This window comes from Microcaecilia unicolor, chromosome 7 (assembly GCF_901765095.1).
Source record: "Microcaecilia unicolor chromosome 7, aMicUni1.1, whole genome shotgun sequence".
In the NCBI taxonomy this organism is placed as follows: domain Eukaryota; kingdom Metazoa; phylum Chordata; class Amphibia; order Gymnophiona; family Siphonopidae; genus Microcaecilia; species Microcaecilia unicolor.
In genome coordinates this window covers 20,738,758-20,764,525 of record NC_044037.1, presented here as the reverse complement: position 1 = coordinate 20,764,525, position 25,768 = coordinate 20,738,758, and the positions used below count along the sequence as shown (strand labels likewise).

General features: G+C 44.2%; 1 protein-coding gene across 1 annotated transcript in view; it reads left to right on the top strand.

The window, feature by feature from the left end:
• ATG4A (autophagy related 4A cysteine peptidase) overlaps window positions 1-21,177 on the top strand; it is a 33,718-nt gene extending 12,541 nt beyond the window's left edge. The window contains exons 5-13 of the mRNA XM_030210183.1: window positions 1,608-1,709; window positions 4,544-4,616; window positions 7,389-7,468; window positions 15,191-15,360; window positions 15,448-15,526; window positions 16,647-16,792; window positions 18,970-19,026; window positions 19,311-19,419; window positions 20,342-21,177. Of these exons, the coding sequence (XP_030066043.1) occupies window positions 1,608-1,709; window positions 4,544-4,616; window positions 7,389-7,468; window positions 15,191-15,360; window positions 15,448-15,526; window positions 16,647-16,792; window positions 18,970-19,026; window positions 19,311-19,419; window positions 20,342-20,406 (881 nt within the window). The 3' untranslated portion in view covers window positions 20,407-21,177. The remainder of the gene's footprint in view (window positions 1-1,607; window positions 1,710-4,543; window positions 4,617-7,388; window positions 7,469-15,190; window positions 15,361-15,447; window positions 15,527-16,646; window positions 16,793-18,969; window positions 19,027-19,310; window positions 19,420-20,341) is intronic.
• Window positions 21,178-25,768: the final 4,591 nt, after the last annotated feature.

Here is a 25,768-nt window from a genome sequence, read left to right as displayed (position 1 = left end):
CTGGAATAGTGGGAAGCTAGGTAATGGAAGGAGAAATTATGTCTTTCCATTAGTCCTTCCCACTATTCCAAAGGCCCACCTGAGTTTTCTAAAATGTTTAGTCAGTGTGAAGTCATTATTTGACCCATTTCTGTCAGTTTGCATGGTGCTTCCTGTATATCTCTTATTCTCTGCAAGTTGTCCAGAAATGAGAGAAGCCCATCTGGTTAGTGCAAGGTTACTGAGCTGTTTAAGGTAGTTGTGTTTATTCTGAGTTTATCCTTGCTGCTTGTCTAGGTAAATACTGAGGAGCTGGACTGGATGCAGAGAGAGAGATGTCTCAGCTCAGTTTTTAGTTCTCTATCTCTACCCGCTGGTTCTGGAATGGAGGGAAGGGAAGGACTAATGAAAATAAAATTATCGGATAAGATCTAACTTCTCCTTGTATCCCCTCCCTCGGAGCTCACTTGCACAGAAACCAGAATTGTAGAATAAATTTGTCCTTTTTTTTTTTGATTCAATGTTTTTTTATTGATGACACTTCAAATGAAATACAGCCAATAAAACAAATACTTGTGAGTCGAAGTGAAACATGACTCGTTACATACATAGTGGTGCATTTCGTCATCAAACTTTTAACATTTTTAGCCCTACCCCCCCCCCCCCCATTAAGGCGTCAGTCTGCACCTTTACACAAGAAAAAGGGAAAACATGGTGCATACCTCATGTTACAGCTAACAAACAACACTGCATAACAAACGGCTATCCAGCCTGCATTTCCAACAATTAATTATAGTTCCTACCTCCCCCTCCTCCCTTCCCTCCCTCCCTTGACCTCATAGGCTCATTTAGATCTGCTTACAGACATCCGTGGCTTAACAACACAACACAGATGCCATAGCAAAGCAATAATTAGCCCCCAAACCACAGACAATGTGCCATTCACCTTGACACATCTGCCAATATTTTGCTGACATTGATAGTGGCTTTGTATTATCCTCGTGTTCCCCCTAGATATACCTTCCAACACTCCCATCCCCTTCCTCCCCCTCCCAGAAAGAAAAAAAAAAAATCAAAAGCGATTCAATATAAAGCTGCGTGCTTTGGGTGATAGCGTTTGTATATAGGGCTCCCAAATCCCCCAAAATGCTTTCCGTCTCCTTGGGGAGGATCCCACCACCCTGCGCTCCTGCAGTAACAGCTCATGCAGGCGATTCCTCCAGTGCCAATAGTCTGGTGGCTCTACCTGTAACCACGCATTCAAGATAAGCTTCTTCCCTACTATACCCGCTTTACGAAGAAACTGTCGGACCCCCCTCGCGTGCTGCACAAAGATCTCATACCTATCTAGTAGAAAACCCTCTGGGGAGGGATGAACCCTACCGTGTACCACTGACTCTAAGTATTTTATGATCTGCCCCCAGAAAATTCTTATTTTTGGACATTCCCAGAGGGAGTGAAACCACGTGCCCTCCCCTGACCCGCATTTTGAACACAGTGGGTCTGGTACTCCTCCAAATTTGAATACCCGATGCTTGGTCATATATGCCCTATATAAGATTCTATACTGGCATTCTCACAAAGTGGCATTGCCTGACAATTTGTCCTTTTTTTTTTTCTCCTACAAGATTGGCGTTGGGAGAAACATAAAAAGCAAGCAGAGGAATATCAGAGGATTTTACAGTGTTTCTTGGACAGAAAAGACTGTTGTTATTCCATTCATCAAATGGGTAAGATCACGCTTGTGACAGTGTCTATATAATAGCAGGAAGTAGATAAAACCAGCACCTTGATTTATTATGGGTTTGATGTCCGTCTTAAGAGATCAATGTACTAAACAGTGCTTAAACTCCCAAAGATGAGTTCATGAAAAATAAGCGCTGTCCATGTGTGCTAACTTGGTGTATACGCATACGCCATTTCTACTTTTATGATATCCAGTCCCATATATGTATATATGTGTGTGTGTGTGTGTATATATATATATATATATATATATAAGGGCTGCTGGTGTGTGTGTCTGTGTGTGTGTGTGTGTGTGTGTGTATGTATATATATATATATATATATATATATATATATATATATATATATACACATACATACATACATGGCTTTTTTGAGGGGGTACTGAGTACCGGCACCTTTTCCACTGTCTGTTAAACTTGACCCATGGTTCTCGTATTTTAATGAAAGAGCTCAGGTTCTACATACAAATTCTGCCTTGTCATAGATTCTACAACTGGTTGCAGGGAGCCTGACTATTGTGGGGTGAGTCCCTCAGTGATCACCCCACCCCTGAAGGGTGGCCTGGCATTTGAGTACCGGCACCTTTTTTGCTAGACGAAATGCACTGTGTGTATGTATGTGTAATATATATATATATATATAACACACAGTTTTGTAAAGAGAGACCTCCTTTCCAGACCAGCAGCCCTTTAATACAAGTGTGACCATCTCTGGGAAACAAAATTAGGTTTTAATGAATTTGTAATACGATAATCCAAACCGCATCGTTTTATGTGGAAAAAATTAAAGAAGTTACAGAAGTTCAAATAAGTAACTTTTTCAGACTGCGTATGAACCCATGGCATGAAAAATTGGCCATGCTCAACATTTTGGATCTGAGACTTTAGTCACCTTTCCCCAGAGACAGTCACAAAAGTTATTTCAGCCCAACATCGCCTGCATCAGGGACTTATTCCGTCCCTTGATATTCAGAGTAACTGGTCTTTTGGTCATTTTTGAACAGCAATGTACTGCACACAGTACAGGTGTAATCATCCACTTTGCAGAAGAATAAAAAAAACCAAACATCTTTCTTGGTCCAGCCGCTGGTGCAGTCAACATCAAAAACAGAAAAACCCATGACAGAAGCACAGCAAATGTTAAAGCAACGACGAACCCAGAGCCCATTTCCAACACTTTAAATGCCTCATATGCAGGCATATAGCTGAGATGTAATTCACTGTGGAATGCTATTCGAATCCTGACAAAAATTGTTCTCATTTTCGTAGTAATGGTGATATCTCATTTCTTGTATATCTGTTCATGCTGGATGTAATTCACAGAATGTGCAGAACAGTCTACAAGGGTGCAAACTGACATGAATGAAAAATATTTTTTAATGCAGCTAATAGAAAGAAAACACTAGGAGTGGCCTAGTGGTTAGGGTGGTGGACTTTGGTCCTGGGGAACTGAGGAACTGAGTTCGATTCCCGCTTCAGGCACAGGCAGCTCCTTGTGACTCTGGGCAAGTCACTTAACCCTCCATTGCCCCATGTAAGCCGCATTGAGCCTGCCATGAGTGGGAAAGCGCAGGGTACAAATGTAACAAAAATAAAATAGATACTATTGGAGATTCTACACGGAATGTTGCTACTATTGGAGATTCTACACGGAATGTTGCTATTCCACTAGCAACATTCCATGTAGAAGGCCGCGCAGGCTTCTGTTTCTGTGAGTCTGACGACCTGCACGTACGTGCAGGACGTCAGACTCACAGAAGCAGAAGCCTGCGCGGCCACATTGGTGATCTGCAAGGGCCGACTTCTACATGGAATGTGGCTAGTGGAATAGCAACATTCCATGTAGAATCTCCAATAGTAGCAACAGTGGAGGAGTGGCCTAGTGGTTAGGGTGGTGGACTCTGGTCCTGAGGAACTGAGTTCAATTCCCACTTCAGGCACAGGCAGCTCCTTGTGACTCTGGGCAAGTCACTTAACCCTCCATTGCCCCATGTAAGCCGCATTGAGCCTGCCATGAGTGGGAAAGCGCGGGGTACAAATGTAACAAAAATAAAATAGATACTATTGGAGATTCTACATGGAATGTTGCTACTATTGGAGATTCTACATGGAATGTTGCTATTCAGCAACATTCCATGTAGAAGGCTGCGCAGGCTTCTGTTTCTGTGAGTCTGACGTCCTGCACGTACAGGACGTCAGACTCACAGAAGCAGAAGCCTGCGCGGCCACATTGGTGATCTACAAGGGCTGACTTCTACATGGAATGTTGCTAGTGGAATAGCAACATTCCATGTAGAATCTCAAATAGTAAGTAGCAACAGTGGAGGAGTGGCCTAGTGGTTAGGGTGGTGGACTTTGGTCCTGAGGAACTGAGTTCGATTCCCACTTCAGGCACAGGCAGCTCCTTGTGACTCTGGGCAAGTCACTCAGCCCTCCATTGCCACATTGAGCCTGCCATGAGTGGGAAAGCGCGGGGTACAAAAAAAAAAAAAAAAAAAAGCCCATATGAAGTCTAAATTCTTATGTAAGTTCCCCTTCCATTTTTAGGAGGGGAAGTTTGAAATCATGCTGTGTGTGAGTGCCAGTAGTCTTTGAACAGAATGATTGAATAGTAAGCATGTGATAGGTAATATGAGTGGAAGGGAAACAGGGAACTGAGCCCTGAGAATGTACTGAAATGTGAGACTGGGCATGTCTGAAGAAGTGCTGAACAGACCGGCTGGTGGCAAGCAGCATTGGTATGTGGAAAAAGATTCTACAGGAAACGCTGTGGAAACCTGAAGGATTTTATGCTTTCTTTCTTTTTAACATAACAGCACAGATGGGTGTAGGAGAAGGGAAGAAAATAGGAGAGTGGTTTGGACCAAATACGGTTGCCCAAGTTTTAAAGTAAGTGACATGTCTCTGGTTATTATTATTATTGTGTTAGAATTGTCACCCAGACTAGTTTACAGTTGTAGTTCTTTCCAGGTTCTAGGCCGTTAGGGATTAGGAAAGCCTGTACTAAACTAGCATCCAGGATGCCTATGCCCCAGTGGCGTACCAAGGGGGGGGGGGGCAGTCTGCCCCGGGTGCACGCCGCTGGGGGGTGCTGCGCGCCTGTTGGCCGAGTCCGCTCGTTCCCTCCCTGCTGCTCCCTTTGCGCGGAATGTTACTTCCTGTTCCGGGGCAGAGGGAGCAGCAGGGAGGGAACGAGTGGACTAGGCCAACAGGCGCGCGGCACCCCCCCCCCAGCAAGTAAAAATGCACCCGGGGGGGGGGGGGGGGGGGTGTAATTTCGCCGGGGGGGGGGGGGGGGGCATCGGCAATCCGCCCTGGGTGTCAGGCAGCCTAGGGACACCACTGCTATGCCCACTTAATCAACTTAATTAGCTGTGTTTAGTATTTATTGGAATTAGAATGTTGGGAATATGTGATCTTTTTCGTGTAAGCTCACTGTTTGAAGAGTGCTTCAGTCAGTGGTGTAGCAAGGGGGGAGGGGCGGTCCGCTCCGGATGTCAGCTCAGGGGGGGTGCTCCCTACCAGCTCCCCCCCTCTGCGCATCGACACCCCCCCCAACCAGCTCCCACACCCTACCTTTAAAAAGAATATCGGAATCCGAGGCGAGGCGCAGCGCCTCACGCCTGCCCTGCACATAAAAGAAATGTGGACTGTCGGGCCTTCCCTCGCTCTATCTGTCCCGCCCTTGCGGAAATAGGAAGTTGCGTCAGCGGAGGGCGGGACAGATAGAGCGAGGGAAGGCCCAACAGTCCACATTTCTTTTACGTGCAGGGCAGGCGCGAGGCGCTGCGCCTCGCCTCGAATTCCAATATTCTTTTTAAAGGTAGGGTTCGGGAGCTGGGAGGGGGGTGGGGGGTGTCGATGCGCCGAGGGGGGGGGGATGTCATCGCGCTGCACCCGGGGGGGGGGGGTGCAACGGCGAACCGCCCCGGGTGGCAGCCCCCCCTGCTACGCCACTGGCTTCAGATACACTTCTCAAACAAAGGAATTCCTTTCTGTATTTATAGAGCAGATACATAGGGCACTCTAAGCTTTCCTATTGATTGTAACATAGTAACATAGTAGATGACGGCAGAAAAAGACCTGCATGGTCCATCCAGTCTGCCCAAGAAGATAAACTCACATGCCCATTTTTTGTGTATACCTTACCTTGATTTGTTACCTGTCTTTTTCAGGGCACAGACCGTATAAGTCCGCCCAGTACTATCCCCGCCTCCGAACCACCAGCCCCACCTCCCACCACCGTTTCTGGCACAGACCGTATAAGTCCGCCCAGCACTATCCCCACCTCCCCACCACTGGCTCTGCACTTGAGAAGGGGGCATGGGTGGAAGGGATTGGAACTGTAACTCATCTTCTGTTCAGTTGCATTCATAGTCTCTACTCTGTGCATTATACATATTACAGAGTACAGAAACCCACATTAATGGGTTTGTTTTACTGTTTTCGTATTGTACACCGCTGTGTTCTTCCCTCATTGTCCCTGTCTCATCTGCCCGCAACCTTGGTGTCATCTTCGACTCCTCCCTCTCCTTCTCTGTGCATATCCAGCAGATAGCCAAGACCTGTCGCTTCTTCCTCTATAACATTAGCAAAATTCGCCCCCTCCTCTCCGAGCACACCACTCGAACCCTCATCCACTCTCTCATTACCTCTCGCCTTGACTACTGCAACCTACTCCTCACCGGCCTCCCACTTAGCCATCTATCCCCCCCTTCAGTCCATCCAGAACTCGGCCGCACGTCTTATCTTCCGCCTCAACCGATATGCTCATATCACCCCTCTCCTCAAGTCACTTCACTGGCTTCCGATCAGATACCGCATACAGTTCAAGCTTCTCCTACTCACCTACAAATGCACTCGATCTGCAGCCCCTCCCTACCTCTCTACCCCCATCTCCCCTTATGTCCCCACCCGTAACCTCCGCTCTCTTGACAAATCCCTCCTTTCAGTACCCTTCTCCACCACCGCCAACTCTAGGCTTCGCCCTTTCTGCCTCGCTTCACCCCATGCTTGGAACAAACTCCCTGAGCCCATACGCCGGGCCCCCTCCCTACCCATCTTCAAATCATTGCTCAAAGCCCACCTCTTCAATGTCGCCTTCGGCACCTAATCACAACACCTCTACTCAGGAAATCTAGACTACCCCAACTTGACATTTCGTCCTTTAGATTGTAAGCTCTCCTGAGCAGGGACTTTCCTTATTTGTTCATTTGTACAGCGCTGCGTAACCCTAGTAGCGCTCTAGAAATGTTAAGTAGTAGTAGTAGTAACTGTATGCTGCTAGATGGAGTATTGCAGTTCCTTTACACAGTGCTGTGGCTTCATGCAGCAGATCTTGATATATTTAATATGCTTTTTACAAGTCTAGTTCATTACCTTCTTACTGGGTAGAATATTAAACTGCTTCAGATTGTCCACAAAGTAAGCGGTATATTAAATAATGAATGATAAATCAAGCAGTGCTGAAAAAGGAAATTTAATCAAACAAAATTATTCAGCTATTCTTCTTCTCGCTGAACTTTTATTTAATTTCTAAGGATGTATTCATTCTTGTTTTATAGAATTTGAAAGGCTCCTATATTTGAGAGTAAGTCAGCCAATGCCACAGTGTCTGGTAACATTTCATCTTAATAATCGCAGCTTCCAAATATTTTACAGAAAGCTGGCTCTGTTTGATGAATGGAATTCTTTGGCGGTGTATGTATCGATGGACAATACTGTGGTGATTGAAGATATCAGTAAGCTCTGCGTTCTATTTTATTTTTTTTTAAATTTTTTATTTATAAATTATATACATTTACATTTATGTAATATAACATAAATCCAGATAACAGAAAAAATATATCAAAATAGGTAATCAGGAAAATTTCCAATTATTTAGTCCACAATAATAGATCCAAGATCTAGGTAATATTTATACTCAATATAAAGAAAGAAAACATGAGCTGAAGGAGCTGTTGAAATCACAGCCGGGTATAAGCACTTGCAATCCTAAACTATTGCAGCATTATTCTTTAGAGGTAATAAATTCAGTTAATTTCCCTGGATCAAAGAAAATATAATTTGTGGAATTAAAAGAAACATAACATTTACAAGGAAATCTTAACATGAAAGTCCCTCTGACTCGAAGAACTCTCTCTTTCAACAAAAGAAAATTTTTTCTTCTTCTTTGAGTGTCTCTAGAAAGATCTGGAAAAATCTGCACTTTTGATCCGAGGAAGGGAGAGTTCATGTGGCAGAAGTAAAGCTTGAATATATTATGGCGGTCAAGTTGCAGAGCAAATGTGACCAACAGTGTTGTTCTCTCTGTAATAACCTCCATGAAGTTCTCTAGAAAGTCAGTTAGATTTAAAGCAACTTGTGGTTCATTTGGTAATTCTCTCCCCCCGGTACCAGAGATATATTGTAACCTGGTAATAGGTGGGAAACCCTCAACAGGGACTCCCAATATTTCTCTAACATATTTTTTTAACATCTCTAGAGCTGGAATGAGAGGAGATTTGGGAAAATTTAGAAGACGCAGATTATTACCTCTAATCTGGTTCTCTAAATATTCTATTTTGCGCTGTTGGAGGTTACTATCTTTAATTAACATTAAGGTTGAGGAATTAACTGATTTCAAGTCCTTATCAAAAACTTCCATCTTGTTTGTTTGCTCTGCAAGTTTGTTTGTCACCCCTACTTGGGCCTGTTTTAGTTCAGCCACTTCTCCCCTTAAAGTACCTGAGATTTGCTGCAAGGTGTTGTTCACAGCTTGAATTGCTTCCCATACTGTTTCCAGTGTAACAGACGTTGGTTTTCTCAAAACCTCAAAACTTAAGGAAGGCACGCCTGAGCTTCTCTCCGACAGAAAACCTGCCTGGCTTGGTGTTCCCTCTGGCGTCGACAAGGCTGCGGGGTCTCCACATTCAGCCGCAGGGGTCCGACTTCCGGGTTCTGCGCGCTGTTCACTCGCTGCCGGTCTATCCATTCCTGGTCTTGGGGGCGCTGTTAATGAAGGAGGGCTCAACGAGACTCCTTCAGTGCTTTGGTCAGAGAGATCTTCCGGACCACCCGAAGTGACCGCTCCAGTTCCCCGCGTTCGCAGTCCCGATTCCTCGAGTGTCGTCTGGCGCATGGGAGTGGGATTCACCCTGCCTGTGGAGGTAGACGAATTGGGTTTCCCTTTCCTCTTCCCCATTACGGGTTCATGGAATTCGAATGTGCAGCATTTCACCGGGGAAAGGAGCCTGCTTCACGCACATCAGCTCAAGACGCCATCTTGGATTTTCTATTTTATTTTTAATTAGAAGATTCTGATTTTGCTGTTTTCTACTGTCTCATTGTAAACTATAGTTCTGTTTTACAAAGAAGTAACACTGCACCCCTAGTACCCTTATTGAAATGAGAGATAGAAAGAGAATGTCTGTCGCTGACCACTGGATTTACTGTGTTAAGAGAATCATTGCAGAGCCCAGTCAGAGTACTTTAAACATATCAAAGGAGGTTGGAATTTTAGAAACAACACCGGTTTTACAAATAATTTATTTATTTATTTTACTTGTATCCTGCCTTTACCCAAAGTGGGTAACATAAAACGTACATATAATTAATAAAAACACTAAAATATAACAAACAACAAAGATCAACAAACAGTTAATACATCGATCCAATTAGCTGGAAAACAGTTATTTCAATACACTTCATACTTCTAGAAAGGCCTATAAAAAATAGTGAGTCTTCAAGAATTGTTTAAATGCTGAACATTGTCACACAGTCTTAAATGCCCAGGCAAATCATTCCATAGCAAAGGGACCAGCAATCGAAACTGCTCGCATCTTTGTATCCATCACTGGAGAAGGCAAACAGCTGTTTAGATTTCTCAGATCTTAACGGACCGTCCTGGCTTCACGTGCTGATGTATCAACACAAGAACCTTAAACATAACTCTAAACATAACAGGTAGCCACTTGGAGTGGATGGCTGAAAAGGAGGATACTTCTAAACCCTGGATCAGCTGCTAATTTAGGGGCCATTTTCCTAAAGCTTAGCATGTGCTAACGGATATTAGTGCATGCTAAATTCTATCCCCCGGATTCTATATAGTGCAGCTTAAGTTGCACATGCAAATCCGGTCGTATTCTGGATTTGTGTGCGCAACATAATTAGATAACAAGTCAATCAGTGCTGATTGCCAATTAATAAGGGGTAGCGCTATACAAATGCTAATAATAATAATTGACACTAATTAGAATTTATGCGCAGAACTGTCTAAGTGTATTCTGTAGCTTGATGCATGTAAATTCTAAGTCACATAGTTGAAAAGGAGGCATGGCCATGGGTGTGGAATTGATGGGTCATGGGCCTTTCTAAAATCTATGCTCTTTATAGAATACACCCAGCCCTTGCCTAATTTATGGAATCAGCATTTACCCCAAGTTTTACTTGGCGTAACTGCCTGCAGCTAAATTTAGTCATGGAGACAGTGCTCAGCATATTCTATAAACCGTTCAGGTGTATTTTTTTTTAGGCAATATATATAGAATCTAGTCCTATATGTCTTATTTTATACCTATGGTCCACATGGCACTTAGTGTGCACCAATGGACATTAGCAAAAAGGAAAACTTTACCAGATAGCCCTTCAGCATTATCGCTTACAAAAATGTTTAAAAAATCGGACCCAGAACCAAACCTTGCAGCACATCACTTGTAACATCCCTTTCCTCAGAGTGAGCTCCATTTACCACTACCCTCTATCACCTTCCAAACCCATCCGTCACTTTGCAGCATTCTGTTTATTTATTAGTCATCTATGTGGAACCTTGTCAAAGGCTTTGCTAAAATTTAAATACACCACATCTAGCTTTCTGCCTTGATCCAATTCTCTGGTCACCCTGTCAAAGAAATTAATCAGATTTGTCTGACAAGACCTGCCTATAGTAAAACCATGTTGCCTTGGGTCTTGTAATCCATTGGATTCCAGAAACCTCACTAGTCTCGTTTTTTAAAATATAGGGGGAGATTCTATATATTGTGCCTAAAAAAAATTGCGGCAGAGATCAGTGCCAACTCGGCGTATTCTATAAGTGGTGCCTAGATTCTCCAAGGACAAAGCAGTCCATTAATTCTCACAATTGGTTATCGTGATGCCACGTTGCCCGGTCCACAGCTTATAACAAGCTTTATAGAGCATGAGCGACATGTGCGAGTGCCTTCCTGCCCACCGCAAGGGCGCAGTTACCACAGTTCTTTTTCTACCATGATGAAGAGAGGCTATTTTTTAATGTGTCTCTTCATGGGTCTGGTCTGGAAGAGCTTTTTTGTGCCTTTTGCATTCTTTTTTGTGAATGTTCTTCGTATGCCCACGTTCAGGCCCCCCTTTTTTCCTCTTCCCTTGTATTTTTAGATTTTGTTGTCCAGTTTTTAAGTTTCCTTTGTTTACCGTGTCACTAGGCCACGTTTAGGCCTTGACTTTGGCTGGGTTTTTCCCTTTATTTTTTCTGGAGCCTTGCCTCTTTTTTTGGCACCATTGTTTCGTTTGATTTGGCTGTGGAAGTTTTTCCGTCCATGTCCACTCTAGTTCCCAGTCTTTAAGCGCTGTACCCGATGCAATCGGACAGTCTCTGGTAAGGACACCCATTCTTGGTGTCTTCATTGTTTAGGGCCTGACCATAGCCCTGCTGTGTCCTCTGTCTTCGGATGAAGAAACGGACACAGGTTGCCAGAGAGGCTCAATATGCAAAGATTTTTGGAGCCAAGCCGATTCCTTAACGTCGGCATCGGGAGCATCGATCTGCGTGGCTGCTACTGGACATCATGACACTGGGAGATGAGAGATGGGTCTCTACCTGTTTCAATTCTGACTGCTGTGCAGGGCCCCTGGGACTGTTCAGGGTCGGACCTGACCTCGAGGCGACATGGAGATTCGACGTTGTACTCGTCAGCGCCGGAGAGCCTTTCGTTCCCATCTTTTCTGAAGGAACTGGCTTAGGCTATTCCATTTCATTTGGAAGTGGAGGATGAGCCCAGGGCTAAGATGCTCGAGGTCCTGGATTACAAGTCCCCTTGTACGGAGGCTGTGACTGTCCCTCTTCACAAGGTACTCAAGGAAGTCCTCGATAGGAACTGGGAGTCCCCTCTGTCAGTCCCTGTCCTGCCCAAGAAGATTTACACGATGTATTGGATCCACAGCACACCTGGTTTTGATAGGCCCCAGTTGCCTCACAATTCTATAATAATGGAATCGGCTCTCAAGAGAGCCAGCCGTTCTAGAGAGTGTGCCTTGGCACCCTCAGGCAGAGAAGCTAGGACCTTGGACTCTTTTTTTTTTTTGGAAGGAAGATGTTCCAGGCCTCAGTGCTTGTGTCCCATATGCAATCATACCACCTCTTTATGAGCATGTACTTGAGGGACTCGGTGCGTAAGCTGTTGGATTTGACGGACTCTGTCCCACCGGAGCAGGCCGAGTCGGTACACCAGTTGGCCAAGCAGCAGAAGGCGTGTCATAAGTTCTTGGCCAGGGGCGCCTATGACATCTCTGATGTGGCATCCAGGATCTCTGCTCAAAGTATAGCAATGCACAGACACTCATGGCTGCATGTTTCTGACTTGAAACAGTTGGTTCAGCAGAGGTTGATGGATGCCCCATGCTGGGAGGAGTAACCTTTTTGGAGATAAGGTTGAGGAGATCGCTGACCAGATCAAAAAACACACTGATACCATCTCTTCTCTCTCCTGCCAGGTGCCTTCTGCATCAGCCTCCTCACCTAGGCAGTCTTTTGGCAAGTCAAGGAGGGGTGCCTGGTACACACAGAAAATGTAGATTTGCCTTGTCCTCTTGCTAGCCTGTTCAGGCTCAGCCCCAGCGTGCGCCTAAGGTCCCTGCTGCTCCCCAGTCAAAGCAAGGGATGAGCTTTTGACTGGCTCCAGCAGAGCATAGCTACAGTAAAAATATCTGTCCCATACGATTTGCCAGTCGGGGGGAGCCTGAAGTTTTTCTACGAAAGGTGGCCCCTTGTAACCTCCGACCAGTGGGTTCTTCAAACAGCCCGCCTTGGATAAGCCCTCAGTTGGCTTCAAAAATCTCCAAATTGCCCACCGAGAGCTCATTACTTCAGCTCTCAGCACAAGCAGGTTCTTGCAGCGGACCTCTCCATCCTTCAAAAGGCCCATGTGGTCGAACCACATTCCACCAGGGAAAAAGGGCATGGATTCTATTCCAGGTACTTCCTCATTTAAAAGAAGATAGGGGGGGGGGGGGGGGGGGGGGGATGCATCCCAGCCTAGACCTAAGGGCCCTGAACAAATTCCTGGTCAAAAAAAAGTTCAGGTTGGTTTCCCTGGGCACCCTTCTGAACAGGATTCAGGAAAACAATTGCCTATGCTCTCTGGACTTGAAGGATGCATATACTCACATCCTGATACTTCCAGCCAACCGGAGAAGTGCTTAGTCCTTCCCTATCTAGATAACTTCCTGTTCAGGGCCAATGTGGAAGAAGGGGGCTTGGGCAGCCACTAGGGTGGGAGAAACTTTTAATTGAAGATTTCCTAGGTGTCTCCAGAGACATCCCCCTTCCACCCCCATGTCCAGTAACTATATCAGTTCAGCAAGGGAGGAGAAGGGGTTTTGCTAGTTTTCAACCTCTGCTGCTATGATTGAGGAAAAGTAGCATAGACAAAGCTTGCTTGCCAGGTCCCCTGCCATGAACATTGCCTGTGTTCCACGGTGCCCTCACTCTCTGTTGCCCACTCCTTTTATTGCTTCCCTCCACACAATATTGTCTTGATCTCTTATGTTGCACCCCCCCCCCCCTTCACTGCTGGAGTTGGCTTCTCACCTCTGTTGATTGGCTGCTGACCAGAATCATTCAGAGGCAGGAAGTGAAGAATTAGCAGCTGCAACAACTTTCCTGGCTTCTTGCCTTGGTCATTGTCCTAGTGCTTACTCTGTTCTCAGCCTAAGTTATCAGTATTGAATGATTCTGCTCCTGTCTGCCAGTCTGGGTTTCGGGAAGGCTTAACCTCACAGGCCTTTTATATCGGGCATCTATGATATAACGGCAGGTTCCATGGCTGCATCACTTGTTATACTGGTGAGGACGTCACTGAAAGTCAATCTTCTCTGCCTCCGTCTACTGGTTGGATAGCATAACCCAATCTTCTGGACTAGTCTAGCAGGACTCAAGGAAAGGAAATTAGCAGGTAAGAACACATTTCACTTTAAGAAAGCACAGATGTTGCAGAACACTGCTGCTAGACAGTGATCACATTTTTCTTGCATTGTTTGCCAATAGGAGAAAATCGCTTTTTGGGGGTGTTCCTCTTTTGTTGGTTGAACATTTATATTAGTATCAGCCAAAAAAGGTTCTTTGATCGTCACAGCAAGGTGTTTGGTCTTCTTCCATTGACAGAGGTAAAGTTGTCTTAGACTAGGAAATCTGTTCTTTTATAAGCAGTTGTGAAGGTAGAGTGAGGACACAGAAAATGGGAAATTGCATTAATAGTGAGGGTTTGGACAGGGTCATGGGGGGGGGGAGTTAATAGACGGTTACTTAATTAGGGTGGAGTGTCATCAGAGTTCAGGCACTCTGCTAGAGCAGGGACTTTTAAATACTGCTGTGATAGTTGAAGATTCCACTATTTATGTTTGTGACGCAGCTTTGCAATATAGTTTTATGTTAGAGGATCATAAATGGATTTCAATACAATGTGAAAAGCAGCTTATGAGGGATTTTTTTGGGGGGGAGGGGGGAGGAGAATGCTGGGAGAAATGTTTGATGGTAGATTGTTCTTTTCTACGAGAGTCGCACACACATTTGTACTGTATATCTTATCTCCATTTGTTAATTGGAAATGTTCTTTCTGAAGTACCATCAATAAACTGTTGGAGACTTTGGGGGGGTGGGGGGAGGGGGGAGGAAGGGAGGGAAGAAAATGTAAAATGTTCTTGGAGAGCAAATTTAATTGTTCTATTTCTCTGTGTTAGTTGCAAAATGGAAGTTGTGTCTTCAATAAAATATATTTAAACATAAGCAGTTTTGAAAAATTGGAATTACCTTCCTATGGACAGCTGTGTGCTGTCTTTCTGCTTAAAAAAAAAAAAAAAAGACTGAAATCCTGGTTAAATTGAGGGACATTTCTTGTGGGAGAAACTTAATATGTGCTGTTTCTAATTGGCTGGTTCATTATTTTAAATAGTTATTTATTGACTGTGTTTTTAAACTGTACCCCATGGTCTAGAGCTGGTAATTGCATTTTAATAAACAGACACCTATGGAAATGTAACTTATGCAAATTCATTGCAGATATTCTGAAAACTAGTCTAGCCCTTAGGATCCTCATCTGAAGTTAAATTACTCTGCTCCAGTACCTCAAGAATTTTACATTGTGCCACAGAATGAGAGAACATTTCAATTATCTGCAAATGCATTACTATAAACAAATGTGAAAGTGTTCTTTATTGCTTCTTTCTTTTCTTAGAAAAAACGTGCAAGTATCATCTGTATGCAGGTGGAGGTGCCCATGGTAGTTCATTCAACCGAAACAGGACAACGTCTCCGTATTGCACAGGCTGGAAACCTCTGCTGCTGATCGTACCTCTCCGACTAGGGATAAACCACATCAATCCTATCTATGTAGCTGCATTCAAGGTATGATTTTAAGCCCTTCGCTTATCTGGGCCTCTGAAAAGTACTGTATGGAACAACAACCAGGGCTATTTCTCTTTGCTTCTGTAGGAATGTTTTAAGATGCCACAGTCCTTAGGAGCATTAGGAGGAAAACCAAATAATGCTTATTATTTCATAGGATTTTCAGGTAAGAAACAGTACAAATAAGTTGATGAAAGCAAGTACTTTGTACTTCTATGTATCAAAACTATTGCCTTGTCGTAATGATGGTCCAGCCTGCAGAATCACAATTACAAGAATCTCTGTTCTGTGTTGCTTGAAATAGAACCCCTCACATGTTGTCAACAAAGGGGTATCTTGTATTTCTTTTAACTGCTGAAATAGTCAGACCCAAGAGGAGGTGCTCTGTCTAATCCATTGCATTGATCTCATGTGACCTGAGTCCAAAGGCCAAATGATTTGAATGCCCAAAAGTGATGCCATGGCTAAGCTAAACATGATATTCTGGGCTCCTCTTCAGTCAATCACATGACATCCTTCATACATCATCTAAGGTCACATCACACCATCCTTCTAAAGATCTCTAGGTAGTCTTGTGTGTCTGCTTGTGTCTTCTTGCTTACATTTAGTCAGTAACGCTCCTGAACCAGAGTCCTCTTTCATCCAAGAGAATATCTGAGATCATTTTTAGGGTGGCACCTTGACACACAAATATTTTTTTTATCAATTCTTGAGCTTTACTGTCTAGAATTAGAGAAGTCATTTGGTCACTGGCTGGGACATGCTTTTGTTGCTACTATTTAGCATTTTTATAGCACTACAAAGCGTACGCAGCGCTGCACAAACATAGAAGAAAGACAGTCCCTGCTCAAAGAGCTTACAATCTAGTAGACAAAAAATAAAGCAAACAAATCAATTAATGTGTAGAGGAAAGAGGAGAGGAGGGTAGGTGGAGGTGAGTGGATACAAGTGGTTACAAGTCAAAAGCAATGTTAAAGAGGTGGGCTTTCAATCTAGATTTAAAGATGGTCAAGTATGGGGCAAGACGTAGGGGCTCAGGAAGTCTATTCCAGGCATAGGGCGTAGCAAGACAGAAGGAGCGAAGTCTGGAGTTGGCAGTAGCGGAGAAGGGAACAGATAAGAAGGATTTATCCAGGGAACGGAGTGCACGGGAAGGGGTGTAGGGAAGGACGAGTATGGAGAGATACTGGGGAGCAGCAGAGTGAGTACATTTATAGGTTAGTAGAAGAAGTTTGAACAGGATGCGAAAACGGTACCTCTCTATGTTTATGCTTTTACCTATTTAGGTGAAGAACTGATTTACTTGGACCCTCACACTACACAGGCATTTGTAGACTCAGAGGAAACTGGCTTGATTCATGACCAGAGCTACCACTGTCAGCGAGTCCCTCACCGAATGAAGATAATGAACCTGGATCCTTCTGTGGCTTTAGTAAGTGCTGTGGAATGGACTGGTGCTCATTCATATGGGGGAGGGAGAGAGGTGAAATTACTTGTGTTCTAAATAGTGCAACAACAGTTTGGGGGCCATCATCATAGAGGTGCACCAGGGGATTCAATACATTTCCTGACTTCTGGTTCAATTGTCATTAGCACAGAAGTGGAGGAACGTTCAGTCCCTATGTGCGTCAGCAAGAGAAAATCCAAGGAGTAGGATAGATTGGCTCTTCCAAAAGACCAAGGGACGCACTCATTCAAAAAGGTGATCTTTATTGCAACAACTCAAACGACTTGACAGAAGGGGAGGGACCAGTAGAGACTTATAGCATGTTGGAATGGGAGGCTGTGCAGCACTTTGTTTTTCTTTTCAGTGTTGACACTATTGCAACAACAAGGAGAAGTGCAACAGGAAGATTTCGAGGGGGGGCTGGTGAGGGAGATGCTAGACAGGGAGAGAGGGTGAGTTGCTGGGTCATGTTGAGGAAGGGGAGGAAAAATGCTGGACTATTCTGGGAGAGGGGGACAAGAGAGGGGAGATGTTGCAGGCATATGCTAAGATGGGAAAGGATCTAATGCTAGGGCTGAGGATTGGAGGAGGAGGCTGGGAATAAGACAAAGAGCTAATTCTGGCAGATGTAGGGGATGAGAGAAGGGGGCTGATTCTAGGATTGGTATTGAGTTAGGAAAAGAGTCTGATGCTGGAGCTAGGGAATGAGGATGGGAGAAAGGAGGCTGATGGTGGCAGATGCTGGGGAATGAGTTGGGAAAAGGATCTGATATGGAGGCTGGGAGAAGGGGGCTGATGCTGGCAGATACCAAAGATGGAAGAAGGGGGCTGACATTGGCAGAAAGGAGATGGAAGGAGGAAACTCATAGTGGTAGATGCTGAGAATGGCATAAGGGGGCTGGAAATAGAGAAGAGCTGAGACAATGGTGGGGAGGAGAGATGAGTGAGAAGGGGCAGAAGTGAAGAAAGGAGAGACGATAAAAAGGGTGGTGAGGAGAGAAACAAGAAAGGAGGCATGAAGGAAGAGAAAGGAAAGAGGCGGAACATATATGTCTCTGATTCCTAGGTCCTGGAGTAGGATCCAAATTAACTGAGTTCAAACCAGTCAACATTGACGGCAGAAAAAGACCTGCATGGTCCATCCAGTCTGCCCAAGAAGATAAACTCACATGTGCTGCACCCATTCTTTTCACCCTCTACTCCCCCCCTCTCTGCCCTCTACACTGGGAATGGTGTAGAGGGTGCAAAGCATGGGGTATAGTGGGGGAGTAGAGGGTGAAAAGCATGGGTGCAGATTGTCAGATAAATGAGTGGGAGGCAGAGAGTAGTGCAAGGGGGAAAAGAAGGGAGGAAGCATCAAATTGGGAGATAGAAAGCAGGGAAAGCTGGAGTAAAGAGGGGAGTCTGGAATGAAGAGATGTATGTGGAAAGCAGGGGAAAGTGACGTAGGACGGATGGGGCAAACAGAAGGGAATGTGGGATATGCCTTTCATCTCAGATTGGGCTCCTACCCCTTCACTGTGCCTGTCCCTGAACTCCTCCCATGGTAAGAGGGTGTCGAGCAGGACAGGGGATGAGGGGGAGTGTAGGGTGAAAGGATTAGAGGCAGAGTGTGGAGAACAAGAAAATTGAAAAGCCGCTGTACATAGTCTTCAGGGGAAAAGAATTGGGAAAGGACATTTTTTGTTTGGAGGGAGATGGAAGGTAGAGTGATGGGGTTGCTGAGTCCATTATATACTGTTGTGGGGGGAAGGGGAGGGGACAGTGTGATACAGTGGTCCATCTTGTTCTGTTTTCCCAGTAAGAGGTGCATTGGTGTTCTAGGTATGTGCTTTCCAGCCAATGTTCCATGGTACACCACTGTGCCTTCAGATCCATGGGTTTTTATCAATTTGTTTCTAAGGGTACTATGAGAGAAACTTTTTGTGGTGTTGACTAATTTCAGTAACAAACAAACAAAATAAAACCCTTTACTGTTGATATACTTTTTTTTTATTACATTTTTGTGGATAGATAACCATATGTGATGTGTGTTTGCAAATCATTGCCCATCCCACCAAATGAAATGGTCAAACTGCACCTATGATGGCACTTAAATCATGCTTTTGGTTTAGAGGGGCCTAGTTCAAGCATCATCTGTTTGTTTTTCCTTTTTTTTTTAGGGATTCTTCTGCAAAGAAGAAGCAGACTTTGATAATTGGTGTAGTCTTGTGCAAAAGGTAATCAACTTGATCTGTTTTCCTACATTCTCAGATATTGATGTGTTCCAGAATTTTAAAACTTATAAAAAGATGTTTCTTTGTTTATTTTCTCTTCAAAATTGTAATCATTCTGCCAACTGATCAAAAAGTATGGAACTCCAATTTAAAATTTAGGACAGTATAAGCAAAAGAGCAAACCAGATTAGCAGTAGATACTGTCAATTTTAATATCCAGTGCTAACTGAAGAAGAGAGCGAGTAATTTGACTTTCATTTTCAAATTTTGATGTATGTTCCCTTCAGGAAATTCTAAAGCAGCAGAGACGGATGTTTGAGCTAGTACCAAAGCACCCAGCACATTGGCCTCCCTTTATTCCTCCAACAAAACCAGAAGTTAGCACTACAGGAGCAGGTATGCCGTTGGGCTGCGGCCATGGGCAAAGGGACATGCGATTTACTCTTTTTAGGAGCCTATTAGGGCAGGTTGATCCATCTGTACACACGGGTTTGTTGCACATGATTTTGAGACGATAGAAACATTTTACGCGTAGACACACAATAAATATTGGGGGGGAAAAAATAGATGCACCTCTGAGCTACCCAAATAGCTTAAAATGTAACTGCCTCCTTTCTTGTGAAACCTTCTCCTTTAAATGGGTTTGTATGTCATGGTTGGTTCTCTCTGGATCTCTCCCCAATCAGTTTTCGTTCCTAGTTAGTTCTGTTTTCTTGTTATATTACTTATCTATTTTTTTTTTTTGTATCTTGCAGTCAGATTAATTTTAATACCTGTGTGTCCCCGAAAAGGTGCACAGCTGCCAGTGTAGGCTCTATTCACTTGCCACCGAGCCCTGCAGCTTATATCTGCTTTTGTTTAGCTAACCATTTCACCACATGTCAATATAAGCAGCCTGTTACCACAGGAGTACATTTCTTCCTCTAAACTGCAAGAATGCACCAGACATCTTGGTTCTTCTCCAAGGCACAGTGCCAACCCATATCTCAGATTGTATGGTGAACTCTTCATGGGGGTGGAGCCTGGGATACTTTAGTCAGATGTGGCCATGAGGCATATTTTCAAAGCACTTAGCCTCCCAAAGTTCCATAGGCTAAGTGCTTTGAAAATATGCCTCCATATCCCAAAGATTGAAGAGTTTGGGGGGGGGGGGGGGGGGTTGACTCCAGTTCATGTCCTATAGGCCCTCCTAAATGATGATGGATGTTAGGATGGGGCCCAGGGCAGATACCTCAGTTCAAACCCTCCTCTTCCCTCCCAAAAATGGTTCCATATACATGTTTACAAATAAAATACTGACATTACACTTTGCTTGTAGAACTCATTGAATCTACCGATAAGCTTTTTGAAGTGGAAGAAGAATTTGAAATCCTGAGCGTCTGAGCCTGTAGGACACATTTGTGTACGCGTGGAGCATCTGGTTACAGATATGCATGGCTTGTTTACTGGGGCAACTTTTCTACAGCCAGCAAGTGCCTGGAAGCTTGCATAGACCATAAGCACAAAGGAAGAAAACTGAAGGGCCCTAAACCAGAGACAGCATTTAAAACATGTCTAAATGGAAAGAGAATCACAGAGCTCTGATAATTTAAAAATAAGACTTGAGCATACACCTCTCTTGAAGGCAGCTGGGCTAGGTGAGAGACACATGAAGTACGTGAGAATGAAGGCTACGGAGCTAGGCCCTAGACTGTGAAGGGGGAGTCGGCCTTAAATGGATATGATCAACAGACCACCAGCCCACCTCTCTAATGATTGAAACAGACTGAGTAATTACTTTTTAATTCCTAATGGTAATGGTACTCCGGTTTACAAAGTATATCTTTTTGTTTCTAAGGCCAGCAAAGAAAAACATTGTTTTATTGTCTATTTCTTAATAAAGATTTTGGAGTAAGAAGCTTTTATAGTGAATGGATGCATCATTCAGTCTTCTAGGCAGCAATACTGACTTTGACACTCTCATACCACTGCCATGGGCTATGGCATGATTCACTCTGACCTCAAACTGAAACCTGCTGAAGATGGTTTCAGACACAGAAGTCCTAAGTGGTTTTGTTTTTATTTGTACTGTATTTATTTTAAAATACTGTATGTCAGATTTCTTCTGTAACACTTTATCTGTGCTTAAAATAAATTTCATATGTCTTTAAACATGTTATTCTGTGCGTGGTAAAATTTGATTGTATTTCTGCATAAGAACTTAATTTTTTTGAAATTTATAGTAGCTATGATAGGTATTTATTTTATATGTGGCTTACTGTAAAATTTAAATTTACCTGTTAATCTCCTTTCCTTGTTAATTTCCAGCCCAGGCAAGTGGGCTATGTCCCCCTACCAGCAGGTAGAGAGAGAGGGGGACCCCCCCACACACACACACACTTTTAAGAGGGCCTGTGCTACCTTCAGTCTCATATCCTATGTCAAAGCTAAGACAACTGAAGGCAATTGTTACATTTTCGTTTCCACCACCAAAGCCAAACTTGATGTAGTCAAAAATTTCATTTCATGGTCACTAACACAGGAATGAGAATAACCTGCACTAGGGCAACAATGCATTCATTGGTTAGCTTTCTGAATTTGACAGACTGAGAGCCCTTGATCACCGTGGCTTTCCTGGGTGGGTTTTTGCAATAACCCTTCACAGTAACACTTGGCATCTTCTCACTGGATGGTCAGATGCTACTTGGGGGGGGGGGGGGGGGACACAGCAACAATAAGGAGGGTGCTACCCTAGCCAAACCAGCTTTCCAGGACTACTTTCCTGAGGAAAGGAGTGTTACTCATAGCCTCTAAAATTGACCCAAATGGGATTGATATCAGGGGAAGGGGGTAAGGCAAGGGGGGGGCTTCCCATAATTATTTCTTACTGGCCCCTGAAGTTTGGTCCATAAAATGTCAGGGCTTCTCAAAAGGATGTTCCACCTTCTCTAAAAGGTAACTAAGTTTGAGATGACAGTAACGCGCTGGGAGACCTCTCAAGAAACACATCCATAAATACTATGGCCCTGTCTTGAACCAGCCCTGACCAGGTCATATGAGGGATCCAACCAAACAAGCTCCTAAGACAGCTATCGTGTGGGACTCGCCAGTTAGATCCGTTGTAGAGATACTTGTGCTCTCCCTCTTCTGCAGGGATGATCACCATAGCCCTTTCTGGGACCCAAGCACAGGAAGACTCACGGAGCCCCTGCATATAGCTCCTATAGAAATAAAGAATATTGTTTGAACAAAGACTGAAATCTTCCTACCATAGCTGGCCATGAATGTGCTTCCCTTTAACTTGTAGTTTTACAAAACAAAGGTAGCCCCTCCTTCAGATTGACCCCAAACCATATGCTCTTCTTCACTCAGCTTGGTAATCTTAAACCTGGAATTGGATGCCTTAGTCAGAGGAGATCCCATCTCTCGTTACCAAATGTAACAGGAAGCAATTAGGGGAGGGGCCTGGGAGCATCTAGGAATGTTTCATGGCCTATCAGAGCTACTTGGGAGGTCATGCCCTGGAAAATAAGAGTTGCCAGCATCTCTTCTGAACAGACTCTCCCTGCGGGGACATTTTCCTTTTCTGAGAAGGCAGTGATTTGGATAGTGCAAGCAAATGAGATTGAAGGGGGGCAGACTCAAGAAAAATGTCAGGAAGTATTTTTTCACAGAGAGAGTAGTGGATGCTTGGAATGCCAGCCCGCGGGAGGTGGTGGAAATGAAAACGGTAACAGAATTCAAACACGTGTGGGACAAACATAAAGGAATCCTGTTCAGAAGGAATGGATCCTAAGGAGCTTAGCCAAGATTGGGTGGCGGGAGGCGGGGATAGTGCTGGGCAGACTTATACGGTCTGTGCCAGAGCCGGTAGTGGGAGGCGGGGACAGTGCTGGGCAGACTTACACAGTCTGCCCTGAAAAGGACAGGTACAAATCAAGGTAAGGTATACACAAAAAGTAGCACATATGAGTTTATCTTGTTGGGCAGACTGGATGGACTGTGCAGGTCTTTTTCTGCCGTCATTTACTATGTATGTTACTGTAGCTGAAAACCTCGTGACTAACTTTGATTCAGGGTAGTGAGGCTCATGTGGCACGCTTTTGGAATGAATGCTTTGCCTGTTTCAGATCATGGAGCTAAGAACAATCAAAATGCCTTCTTTGCACAGGCTAGGGCTTGTGAAATGCAGTAACCTCTCTGCGTTTCCAGCTGACCTGACAGAAATGAGGAAGTCTTCTAAGTAAGAAAAGACGCAAAGAGTCTGTTTGCATGCACCAAGACTGGGGCAAAACACTTGAGCAATTCTATAATCTAGCACCCACATTTACATGCCCCTTGTGTGCATATCCCCGAATTCGATATATGATACCGATCCAAGGTGTGTGCCCAACTAAATCAGCTAACAAGCCAGTTAGAGCCAATAATTGGGTGTTAATTAGCATCATTTTCAATTTGCATGCACATCTTGCCATAATCTGTTGTATAACAATGTGCGCCCAAATCCCATAGAGCACATCCCAAAAGGGGATGTGGCATGGGAGGTACACAGGCAGGTCAGGGGCATTCCTAAAATTTGCGCATTTCAGTTGGGTGCTTGGAAGTACAACTGGTTTTAGCAGGCGTAAGTCTGGGCACCAAGATCAGCACTCTGCTATTTTATAATGGGGGCTTATCTTTGAGTGCCCATTATAGAACAGAATTGAGCGCCATTTCTGAATCTAGCCCATAATGTCTAGGATATTAGCAGGAGTGCAGGAGTCAATTAAAGTCCGGGTTGACGCCGGAGGGACATATTGAGGGCTATATCCATCTGTGCCCGTCTTACTTTATGTGAGCGCTGTTCCATCTGCGCAATATACAGTCTGACGGTTCTCCCTCCTTTGTTATCATCAGTGTCTAGCCTGGACCCTGAAGAACTGCTGCTCTGCCTCCCTGTGTATGTTACTTGGGAGTGTGGGAACCATTTAAAGCCCAGATTGCCGCTGGAGGGTTGAGCGCCTCCTTGTCATGCCAATGAAGGAGCATGAAAAAGGAGTGCTCCTTTGTGTGCTCTTTCATGCAGACTTCCGATGATTGTGTTTATTAGTTTTTATTTGCTTTGTTTTGGCTGCATTTTCTATATTGGTAGCAGCTGGTAATGGTTGTTTTGCTGATTTAGCTAGGAAAGTCAAGACTGAAGCTTGTGATGGGTGTCTTGTTCATGTTCCAGTTATGAAATCAAGGTCTACTAAAGTTTATTACGTTAAAATGTGCATTACTTAATGCTCGGTCAGTCAGAAATAGGACATCACTTATATTTGATTTTATTGAGGATAATAATTTGGATTTACTGTGTATCTCTGAGTCCTGGTTCTTCCCTGAGAAACCGGTTACTGTTACCTCATTGTGGAGTGGCCTAGTGGTTAGGGTGGTGGACATTGGTCCTGGGGAACTGAGTTCGAGTCCCACTTCAGGCACAGGCAGCTCCTTGTGACTCTGGGCAAGTCACTTAACCCTCCATTGCCCCATGTAAGCCGCATTGAGCCTGCCATGAGTGGGAAAGCATGGGGTACAAATGTAACAAAAATAAAATTATACTATTACTACTAATTATTTCTACTAGACATATGCAGTGCTGTACACATTATTATGCAAGAACTTTCTCTGTCCCTAGAGGGCTGACAATCTAAGTTTTTGCACCTGGGGCAATAGGGAGGGTAAGTGACTTGCCCAAGATCACAAGGAGCTGCAGTGGGAACTGAACCCAAGTTGCAAGGATGAAAGCCCACTGCACTAACCATTAGGCCACTCCTCTAAACCACTGGGGGTCCTTGAGACTATTATAGGGAGACCCACAGAACAAAGAAAAAGAGAGAGGCAGGCTGGTGGTGAAGAGAGAACATAAGAGATTGGGAGCTGAGGGAGGGGAGCGAGAGAAAGAAAGAGACTGAAGGGAACTGGCTAGGGGCAGGAGAGAGAGAAAATAACTGACTGGTGGGAGGACAGCCAGAGAGATGAAAGGGAGGAAGATAGAGAGTTAGTGGGAACTGGCTTGGCACCGAGGGAAGGGGGTTTAGGGAAAATGATATGGCAGAGTTGGGGATCCCTGAACTTTTTGGAGGTTAATAAGGGGTCCTGTGCTCTAAATCATCCATAATACAGGTCACCATTTCCTTTTAGAGTCTCATTCACTTCTTGTCAACGTGCCCCAGGGCCTTCTCATTAAGATCTGAGAATTCAGAAACCAGACTCTCATCAGGTTTGTAAAGTCATTTTTTTAGACTGTGAAGCAGATAACTGCTGGGTTGTAGATGGGAGCCATGCACACTACATACACAAGGAAGACGATTAAACTGAACATCGTAAACAGGTGACTTCCTTCCTTCACTGACATTTATATTCCGGGTGATCTAAAATCCTCAGTGGATCACAATTAATACACACATAATATAAAACAGACAAAATCTCTAACAAGTCCTAGGGCCTTGTTTACTAAGCCACACTAGAGGGTGCGTTAGCATCTTTAGTGTGTGCTGTGTAGACACCCATAATATTCCTATGGGTGTCTACATGGTTAGTGCACGCTAATTTTTAGCACACGCTAAAAATGCTAGCGCTCCTTAGTAAGCAGGGCCCCTAATCTTTTTACTGGCACACAGTGATACCTAACAAAACTTGTTTGCAGTTTATAGCTATATATATATATATTTATATATTTGTTCCATTTGTATCCAGCAACAAAATAGCGGGTTAGATCAAGCAATTTGCATGCTGGTAAAGAAAA